Below are 11,102 nucleotides of genomic sequence, written 5' to 3'. Positions count from 1 at the left end.
AGTATTGCTGACAGGATCAACCAGATGAGCAGAGGTGACTCAAGGAACCGGATCTAACATTGTTTGCGTACGTCTTTTTTAATATACGAAATTTTAATGAGTGGTTTCAACAGTTAAACTGTACCTGTCAATAACAAAACTATGTTAAATGCTGTTTAAAATACAACTGAGCTCAAGTAATGGCACTGTCACAGGTCCAGTGCCTTGATGACAATCACATCAACGCGCGCACTAATGAGTCCAAGCCGGAGTTTTTGTACAGTGAAGGTCAGAGACTCGCGTTGGAGACACTGATCCACGCCGGACGGGACGCTTTTGAGGACTACATCAAAACAAACAGCATCCGCTGCTTTCTGTCGGACCTTGAGCTTGAGAGGATTCTCGGGACCGCGGAGGTTTATTCCCCGGGATCTCCTCAAAATAATGCTGAGGTTTACTGGGAAGGTGATGGGGAAGAGATTTCCCTACAGTACTGGCCCGACCGCTCGGACCGCTCCATCCCGCAGCTGGATATCGGATGGCCGGACCGGGCGTCCTACCGCGGGGTGACCCGTGTTCAGGTGTACACTCAACCCCCTTATGAGGGACAGTCACATATTAAAGGGGTCGTGAGAAAAATGATCGGCCAAGCACAGAAGGTAGGTGATGAATGTTTTATGAGGGGATGATTTTTGTTGTGAGCTCTGGTGAATAAGACAGTACTGTTCAAAGTACAGTGGGCATGTAGAGATCTACACGTGTGCTCGAGCTCATAAAACAGGCTGATGTCATATATATTTTTGAGTTGTAGGGCTGGGCACCGCTGGAACTTACTAACTAAAGATTTAAACACTTCTTAGGCTATATGGGGTTTAAAGCAGCACATCAATAAACAGCCTTAGTATTGTTACCACATATTCAACCATGTAGGCTACTGTTTTAAATTTGTTTTCTGAGCTCCTCCAAATTTGAATGTTATATATTTTAAACATTATTTACAGAAATAAAGTGTAATAGTATACAAAAAAGGTGTCCGAATTCTAATTAAATATTGCTATATAATAATAACAATTAACTGGCATAACATTTTTAGACTTTGCCACTATCATTCAAACCACTAGGTTTTACATATTTGTCTTAAAATTCTTAAAAATAAAATTCAGTGTTACTTATTTTAGGTAATGAGATTAAGTTGTTTTTTCCTTGCATCTCTTCTGTAGCCTGAATGATGATTTCACCTAAACCATTTTTAACAATAAATAACAAAACATTAAAGTAGATGATTTAATTACCTTTTCAATGTAAATAAAGTACTTTAATTTGATATAGAAGCAAATGATATAAATATAATATATAAATATAATAAATAAATAATGGTAATATAATTAATCCACACTGAACAAATAAGAGTATAAATAAATGTAAATAGTTATAATTACAAAGTGTTGATTTAACATTATAGTTGTCAATTATTAGCACCGTTTATTTTTTCCCCCAATTCTGTTTAACAGAGAGAATGCTTTTTTAACACATTTCTAAACATAATAGTTTTAATAACTCATTTCTAATAACTAATTTATTTTATCTTAGCTATAATGACAGTAAATAATATTTTACTAGATATTTTTCAAGACTCATTCGGTTTAAAGTGACATTTAAAGGCTTAACTAGGTTAATTAGGTTAACTAGGCAGGTTAGGGTATTTAGGCAAGTTATTATATAACGATGGTTTGCTCTGTAGACTATCGTAAAAAGAATATAGCTAAAAGGGGCTAATAATTTTGACCTTAAATATTTTTTTTAAACTGTTTTTATTCTAGTCGAAAAAAAGAAATAAGACTTTCTCCAGAAAGAGAAAGACATTTTATATTATCAGACATACAGTGAAAAATTCCTTGCTCTGTTAAACATCAAACACACTTAAGTAAATTAAATGGAATAGAAAATACCAGATCATACTCAAGATCCTCTTTTAAAAACATTATAGGAATATGAATTACAAGTTTAGGCAAAAGTTTATCATCCCATAAAAATATAATTCAGAAAAAAATAAACATTTGGACCACAATAACAAAGTACAGTATGTTTTTGACAGCTCTTACATTGTATAGTTTTTGTTTGTTTGTTTGTTTTGTTTTACCACTAAGTTCTTGCTGAGACCCTTTCCTTTGCAGGTTATTGCAGTTGTCATGGACTTATTCACCGATATTGACATCTTTAAAGATCTCCTAGATGCAAGTTACAGGCGAAAGGTTGCTGTGTACATTATGCTGGAGGCCACTGGAGTAAAGCACTTCATGAGGATGTGTGAGAAAGCAGGCATGCACACTGGACACCTCAAGGCATGTCACAATTTGACCTAGAGTTTAAGATTATTAATGATTCGTTCACAGAAATAATTAAAATATACAGCGCTTTTATTACATTATTAAAACCAAATGAGAGAAAACTTTTGTTACCAAAACTACTCCAAATCAGAAAGTCAACAGCCTGAGGCGACTGTGAACACTTATGACTCTTGACACTCTTGTTAATCGAGACAGAACAGATTTCTGTTGCTGGAATTTAATTATGCAACACACACACAAAACATTTTTAAATAGACCAGAATTTTATACTGCATTAAGTCATTTCATCTATAGTGTTGTTTACACACAATGTAATACAAACAAACCAAACATACTTACTACAAAACTTCTAGATTATGTGTAACAAACATTATGGCCCAGTTTCACAAACAGATTAGGCCATTAAATTAGCCTATTTAAGCCACATTTATAAAAATGGCCTTAGAAAAATACATTACTGGTGTGCAACTGGAGACAAAAGATGACTGACATCTTTTGAGACATCTCACTGCATGGTATTTTTAGTTGAGACAGCTCAAACATGCAATTTAATATTGACTAGCCTCAAACCTTGTCTGTAAAGCCGTGGACATATGCAAATATCTTGACCTAAATATTTGCTATATTAGCTTTTGTCTATCACCTAAAGGTATCGCGTGCACTTGGTGGTAGTACAACTCTGGTTGAATGTATAAAAAACACAAATGATGATGAAGACCTGATCACAACCAGAATAATTCTGTTTTGGCCTTATATGTTTGTTTTAATTGTTTTATCAATTAAAGTTATATGTCACGGAAAACATGCATACACATATGTACATACATTTTTTTTCTATAAAAACCTTAAACAAACATGCTTTGTTTCACCAACAGAATTTGCGAGTGCGCAGCATTAGGGGTGCAGAATTCCTCAGTCGATCCTCAAAAAGAGTGTATGGAAGCCAAAGCCAGAAGTTCATGTTTATTGACGGTGACAAAGCAGTCTCAGGGTCATATAGGTAAGTCTGGTTATAGCAATCTTATGCAAGGTTACATTTATAATTCTAGTTACTTAGAAATCCTTATGCTAGTATTAAAATTTAAAAAGAACCTCTTAACTTTCAGCTTCACATGGTCTGCCTCCAGACTGGACAGAAACCTCATCACCGTTCTCACCGGCCAGGCAGTCGACACATTTGACACACTGTTTCAGGACATGTACATGTTATCTAATGGAGTGTGCCTGAGCAAGATTAATCTGAGCAGTGAGCCTGAACCTGAATACGTCCCTCAGGCAGTACCCACTCCACTTCCATCAGCCACCAAAGCACTCAAGCTCATTAACCCGAAATACACTCTGGTCTCCAACTGTGCTTTTACCACCAATGGACCTGTATCTGACCAGACAAGTGCCCAGAACAGCACTTCTAAGAATCAGACAGAAGTTGTCAAAGTCACCCCAGTGGTGCCACCTGTTCACCCGGGACTGCTCAACCTGGAAAAGGCGAACATGATCAATTATATCCCAACCTGGCCTGATCCTGACCCACCGAGTGACGTCATTGGTTTCATTAATATAAGAGATGCTAACAAGCCGTTGCAAGCTCACCTAATGCGTTCAGAACTCTTTGAAGTGTCTCAAGCCATTCGATTCAAGGATCCTGTTCATGAGCCAGTGGAATCTTCATTTCTGAGAGCTAGTTCTGGACCCGTATCTCAAACATCGTCTCACCCTGAGGTTCCAGCTCAGAAGCAAACACCAGGAGAAGCTCAGATGGATTTTGATAAAAATCAACATCAAACAAGCAACCAGAGTGAAAATCTTGTTTTGCCTTTGGAAAAGCCAAAAATTATGCATGTGCTAGCATTTAATAAAGTAGATAAAGAGGAACTGTGTGTGTCAGACAAAGACCTGGACACTAAGTCTTTGCAGAGCAAAAACATTTGCACCAAAAAAGACTTTGCCAAAGCAATTTCATCTTTTCAAGACGATACAGTCTCAGATACAAAGGGAATCCAGGATACTTTACAACCTCTAAACTGTTCTAACCATACCTCAGAAGAGTTGTACTGGAAATCATCAGCAGTCTCCAACAAATCTGATCTTGTGGAGTCATTTGCAATCCTAAAAAGCCCTTCTGTCAAGCAAAGCCAAGATGACCAAATCATAACTGATGTTGTCACTCAAAACCACATTGAAACAAAACCAGAAACAAATCAAAATGGCTGGAATGGTACAGAGATGTCTAACTGTGACTCTAGCATGTCTTCATTGTCTGATGAATACTATGAGTGTTTTAGCCCAGTGGCTGATTTCAGGTCTGTGGAAGATATCTTTGTGCCTGAAGAAACACGAGAATCTTTGCCTAATCCGATCAAAAAGGGTCATCAAGGGCAAGCAATTCTTCGTTCAAAATCATGCCCTGCTCAAGACTGTGAAGATTTGGGTAATTCTCAGAACTATTTTACTCCGAAACTTTTGAAAACCTCTTGCAGTATTATCTTCAATTTCTTATCAGCAGAGTGCAAAACAACAGCTGCACTTTCCAAAACCACCTTTGCCCAAGAAAACGACAAAGGTGCTATAATAAATGATAGTAAACAACCGGTCAAAGATAGTGAAAGCTGCTGTTTCTTACAGACTCCTAATGGTTATTTAAACTTCTCTTTAACATCAGATGAGTACTTTGAGTGCAGTGACACAGTGGGTTTGAAGTCAGAGATTGACTGTGTGGTTTCAAAGGAACTCAGTTCAGCTGAAAACATTAATGAACCTCAGCGAATAACAAAGCTCATACTGGAAGCTGAGAAACTACCTGAGCTAGGCTGTCAAAACATTAAAGAGAAAGTTGAACCTGAAATGCATTCTGGACAGGAGCAGCCTGAATTTCAACATGTACAAGACATGACAGCTGATAGTAACCTGCCAGATGGCTCAAGGGCAGTTTTATTATCTGAAGATAATACTCAAGCTCAATCGAATGACAAACTTCTCAAACAAGTACAAGATTCTGAAGTTACATCAAAGCCAGCGGTAGACACTGAATCGATGAGCAGTGTTTTGCAACAACAAATGGCACGTGCATCTCAACAGTTTTTAGAGAGACAAACCAAGGCAGTGTCTGTAGAGTTAACTGAAAAAATGTCAATACAGGACTTACAAATAGAATCACTACAAGAGGTATTACCTCATGCAAGTCAGAATATAAATAGTAAGGATAAGTTTGTTCTATTTGATAAGAGAAATTCAAACCCAGAGTTTGAGTCGGAGGTTAGTGTAGATGTAGTATGTGAGGAACACTTTGTAAAGTCACTCCAGGATTTACAACCTGAGTTAGGTTCAGACTTAATACCCAAACCTCCAGAAGTAAACAAGGTAGCTGAAAAAATGGCAATGCAGGACTTACAGCTTAAGGCAAGTCTAAATTTAATGTGTGAGGAATCTAAAAAAGAATCAGTACAAGGGTTACAGCCTAATGCAAGTCTGGATTTAATAGGTGAGGTAAAGCCTCTATGGTCATCTAAGAAAAATTCTGAGTCTGGCTTTGTGTCTGAGGTTAGTGTAGATGTAGCATGTGAGGAACAGTCTGTACAGACACTCCAGGACTTACATCCCGGATCAAGTTCAGACTTGCAACTCAAATCTTCAGAAGTAAATGTGTGTACAAAGAAATCTGAAAAGAAGGCAATGCAGGACTTACAACTTGAAGAAGGTCTAGATTTAATGTGTGAGGAATCTGAAAAAGAATCACTACAAGGGTTACAACCTGATACAAGTCTAGGTTTAACAGGCAAAGAGAATCCTCTACTGTTAGCTAAGAAGATTTCAAACCCAAACCTTGAGTGTGAGGTTAATCGAGATGTAGAATGTGAGGAAAAGTCTGTAAAGTCACTTCAGGACTTGCAACCTAAACCAAGTTCAAACACACTACTCAAACCTACAGAATTAAATGTGTCTCTAGAGGTAGCTGAAAACATTGCAATGCAGGACTTACAACTTGAAGTAAGTCTTAAGGAATCTGAAAAAGAATCACCACAAGGGTTACAACCAACTGCAATTACTTTAATAGATGAGAAGCCTCTACTTTTAGCTATGAAACATTCTGACTCTGGCTTTTTGTCTGAGGTTAGTGTAGATGTAGTGTGTGAGAAACATTCTGTAAAACCACTTCAGGACTTACAACCTGAAGTAAGTCTAGACCTAATGCTCAAACCTGCAGAGGGAAATGTTATCCTGCACTCTGCAACCGACAGTGTGTTTAATAGCTCAATACTGCAAGATAAGGCAGATGTAACTTCTGTAATTCCAGAGAAGCCGGAGATAACAAAGTTAATAGAGTTGCCTAAGATTAAGGAACTGCAAAAGTCATTGACTTGTTTAGATTGTAGTTCAAAACACCAACATAACCTCAGATCCGAAGAAGATGTGAATGAGCATTTAAGGTTACCGAATGATGAGGTCAGTCAAGCAGTGTTAAAGATAAAATCTGAGCAGCACAATTCTCAGATGAAATTTCCAGAACAATTTGAATCCATTGAGCTGTTGATATTAGAAGATTCCGACCTCCAAATGACAGAGCAGGACCAGTCTGATCCCGGAAGTCCAATAGTTGCACTGAGCAAAGAAACAAAGATATGCAAAACCAAGCCTATACAAATGAAAACTACAAGTGATAGAAAACTTACAGAGGAGAAGCTGGGTCATGAAGTTTACAGTAGAAATGGGAAGGAAACATGTTACCCAACTGCCCCTGATGAGGGGAAACAAGAAGGGGAACATATTTGTACAAATCAAACGAACAAGAACCTGCCAGAGGCAAAACCCAAGATGGAAAGTCTGGCAAGGAAGGTAATGAATTCTTTCAGTACTATCAAGAAGCAAACTCTAGTTCTGAATTAAGGGATAATATCATTAATTCATGTTCTGTTCTTCATACTAGCACTCACTTCAGACGTCATCCAGAATTCCTATTCAAGCTAGAAGAGGGTCAACCAAGTTACCCATTGGCAAACTAGACACTTCTAACTGCTCATCTGGGCTTCAAGCTCCTAAGTGTGGCATACATAAACAACTGCCTGGAAAAGCTATGGGACAGAAGAAGACTAGCATTACACCCCCTTCATCTCCTGAAAAGCTATCCATAGGAAAAATCACTCCAGTTAGGCCAACACAAATACCACAGAGACCCACTTGGACAGTCCCCACACCGAACAGTCCCACCTCTCCCACAAACCAGAACCAGCAGACTGCACCCAGAATCAGGCCACCAGACCAGCCAAATGTTTCCAGGAAACGGTCTGCATCCATGTCAAAGTATAGCAGGTCTTCTTCTGAAATTTCATGTACGCGACAGGTTAAGAAGCAGGTGGTTAAAGGCGTTCTGCCGAGCCCATAAAATAGCAGTGTTTACACTGGGAATGCGATTAATGCCGAGTTCAGACTGCACAATTTTCAAAGTAGTCACAGATGTTTTCACACTGCATGACTATCTGAGCTTGCGTTTCATCGCTACATTGTTTACACTGCAAGATAGATCGGTGGCCGGGAGTTTCACACTGCTTGACTTTGGAATAGGAAGAATTGCAGACAACTTTGTCTTTGTTCGCAAACTACATCTCACATCCAAACACAAGCGAGAACTGACATGGAAACAAGGTAGTGTATCTTTTGTTATTAACTACACAATGAGAAAGAAGCTTTTAGTGGGGTAGTGGTTGTGGTATTTCTCGGATGACATGTCAAACAGACATGGGCGCTTCTGCCAAATTTCAACTAGTTTTTCCTTCATTTCTTGGGCTCAAATAGATCAAAAAGAAGCATTTTTAACTTCTACCCTAACTTCCCGCTGACCTGCAGATACTTAACTAGTGGATGCCACTCTCTCATTGGCTGTAGGTAATCGTCAATGTTATTTTCAATAAGAACACATTTCACACGCCATGGTTTGAATGGCTGACAGCTCCAGATATTTAGCATGCCAAATATGTCATGGGTGTCAGCGACTCATCTGCAATTCTCTCAGATCTTGTCACAATAGTTCACACTGTGTGATTGTTACTCAGCTGAATAAGCACTGCTTTGCCTGTGATTTTGTGCATTCGATGGCGATTTTTCAAAACTTGTAGGCGAGTCAAAATTGGGGCTAAAATCATGCAGTCTGAACTCGGCATAACAGGGGAAAAAAAACAGCGTGATGGATGTAATGTGTATTTATGTAGTACATTAGGCGTGTATGGCCATACACCCAAAGCACTTCACAATCATGAGGGGGTCTCCACAAAATCACCAATTTTCAGCATACACTTGGATGATGCGATGGCAGCCACAGGACAACGGTGCGCTCACCACACACCAGCTATAGGTGGAGTAGAGAGACAGTGATAAAGCCAATTCAGTGGATGGGGATGATTGAAATGCCATGATGGTTAAGGGCCGAGAGGGATTTTGGCCAGTTACACCCCTACTCTTTACGAGAAGTGCCATAGGATTTTTTAATGACCACAGAGAATCAGTACCTTGGTTTCTCGTCTCATCCGAAAGACAGTGCTCACTGACAGTATAGCGTCCCCTTTACCTTTATTGGGGCATTAGGACTCACAGACTACAAGTTGAGCACCTCCTGCTGGCCTCACTAACACCACCTTCAACAGCAACCTAGATTTCCCATGTGGTCTCCCATCCAGGTACTGACCAGGCTCAGCCCTCCTTAGCTTCAGTCAGTAAGCGGTCTTGTAATGAATCTTTTGATGAATGCCCTGTTCCAATTCTGAGGTTCTTCAAGTGTTTGTGCTACTTCCAAAATGAAGGATGGATGTATTTGAAACATTTGTTTATGATTTGATTCATGAAAATAGTCATATTTGGTGTAGGCATGGCGCAAGGTAATAGTGCGATCTGCTGTAAATTTATTTAATGAATGCAATGATGTGCAATAGAAAAAAATATATATATTTTAGTATTTGTTTTTATTGAACTTATGTTGAACTTTGTGAGTTGATCAGTATTTATTGTTGTTATTGTACTTTGTTTGTTAATCTCATGTGAAACTTTGTTTTATTCATTCCGTTTACCAGCGCAATTGTATCTCGCTATAGAGCACTTAAGCAAACAGGGTTTTCCCTATTCAAACAGGTTTCATCATGTTGTATGTAAATTTTAGTTATACCTTTATGATAGTTCCTAAAGTTATTCTAAAACTCTATATTTATTTTTCTATTTAGCTTATTTCAAAATGTCTCAGTAAACTATCAAAAATCAACATTTGCTTTATTTATCTAATACGCAAAGCCTACTGAAGGAAAAACTGGACATGTATGCTGTTTATGTTTTGATTGAGGTCAGAAACTGCAGACTTTGTTTGGCTGAAGATTACAACTCTCAGACTCTACATTTGTAAACCAGCATTTATCAGATCGAAACAGACCTTCATCTGATCATCTGATTATGGCTGAACTTTACTCCCTTATTCAATATTATGATGTTTTACCATCATTGTTCTTTATTGGAGCAACTTCACACTGGGTTTAAACTAATCAGACCACAATATTCAGCATTTCACCACCATTTAATATCAAGCTAACTTGTTTACTCAGCAACCTGCTTCCTCTCTATTGCAGCAGACTATTGTGTTATAAGATTACAGTTCTGGGAAACTTTGCTGAGTGATTTACATTGAAGTTAGATTAGACATCTAAATAAGTTTGCCATAATGTCTGTGTGAGTTTTATGCTGTCAGAAAAGGCAAATAAGCATGATATCAGCAGAAGCAAGCAAATTCAGAGAATTATTGTGACACTAATGACCCCACTAAAGGAGTTGTTTCAATAAGAAAAGCATCACACCCAACATAAGAACGCTTTTAATATTCATTATTATCAGATGTTCCATCCAGTTCAACGTGCATTACATATATAGCACAGTGATTATATGGTTACATCTTGTTTGGATGCTAACCACAAACTTTTTATTCGCCTATTTAGCTCGCCCAAATTGAAACCCAGTACATCAGCAACCTGTTGAACCACTGTTATTTGCAATAGTAATATGTGCACAATGATTTACTTGTTGATGCAGTGTTGTAATAGAAAAACAACAGAGCCAACTGTTGTGTCATGTGTGCTGTTTGAGTAATTGACTAATGCATTGAAAGGAGTGTGGAGTTTAATAAGAGAATTCATTCATTTTGTATTAGAAAAGTTGTCGTTATTGGCCCTTTATTAAGAAGCAAAGTCAGTAACGTCACACATTGGTAGAAAATATATTTCTTTCTGAATCGTGAAGTAAATGTGCCATTCCAAACATTCTCCAGAACATAATTTATTTTAAAAAATGTTGAATTGAGAAGGGGAAACCTATAAAGAATTACATCAAATTGAAAAACTGAAAGACATGGTTTAGCATCTACAGTTAAAATGGACCAAAGAATAGTCAGAATAGCAAACATGCAACAAAATATCACCGTCAGACAAATCAAGATCATCTGAAATGACCTGTAAGTGCAGATATTAAGATGATGTCTGAGGAAATCATGCTATGGGGATGTTTTTCATACTGTGTCGTTGGTGCTATTTATCATTTCTGAGTATCAGGGATCAGTGTAAATGCATCCAAATACGTGGAGATGAGGTTTTTCTATTCTGAAGAAGGAATGCCCCTGAAATTAGTGTTTCATCCAGACAATGACCACATTAAAACAAGTAATCGAGCAACAAGTTGGTTTCAGGTGAAATAGATTGAGGAAACGAAGTGGCCTGCTCAATCCCCTGACCTCAACCCAATTGAAAACTTGTGGTA

At 38.0% G+C, this 11,102-nt stretch overlaps 1 protein-coding gene across 2 annotated transcripts; it reads left to right on the top strand.

Moving 5' to 3' along the window:
• The first annotated feature begins 22 nt into the window (after positions 1 to 22).
• Positions 23 to 10,489, top strand: sack1ga (scaffolding CK1 anchoring protein Ga). 2 transcript variants are annotated; one of them, XM_087244923.1, is made up of 6 exons: positions 23 to 67; positions 195 to 638; positions 2,154 to 2,321; positions 3,203 to 3,327; positions 3,434 to 7,157; positions 7,249 to 10,489. In XM_087244923.1, the coding sequence occupies exons 2-6, from the start codon at positions 618 to 620 to the stop codon at positions 7,702 to 7,704; spliced, it is 4,494 nt and encodes a 1,497-aa protein (XP_087101049.1). In that variant the 5' UTR covers positions 23 to 67; positions 195 to 617; the 3' UTR covers positions 7,705 to 10,489. The 2 variants fall into 2 exon arrangements, with proteins under 2 accessions (XP_087101049.1, XP_087101048.1); XM_087244922.1 differs by having other exon boundaries at positions 23 to 638.
• Positions 10,490 to 11,102: the final 613 nt, after the last annotated feature.

Source organism: Danio rerio, chromosome 3, assembly GCF_052040795.2.
Source record: "Danio rerio strain M-AB ecotype USA chromosome 3, GRCz13ab, whole genome shotgun sequence".
Taxonomy (NCBI): domain Eukaryota; kingdom Metazoa; phylum Chordata; class Actinopteri; order Cypriniformes; family Danionidae; genus Danio; species Danio rerio.
The sequence above is the reverse complement of the archived record's forward strand: the minus strand, read 5'-3'. Positions and strand labels throughout refer to the sequence as shown.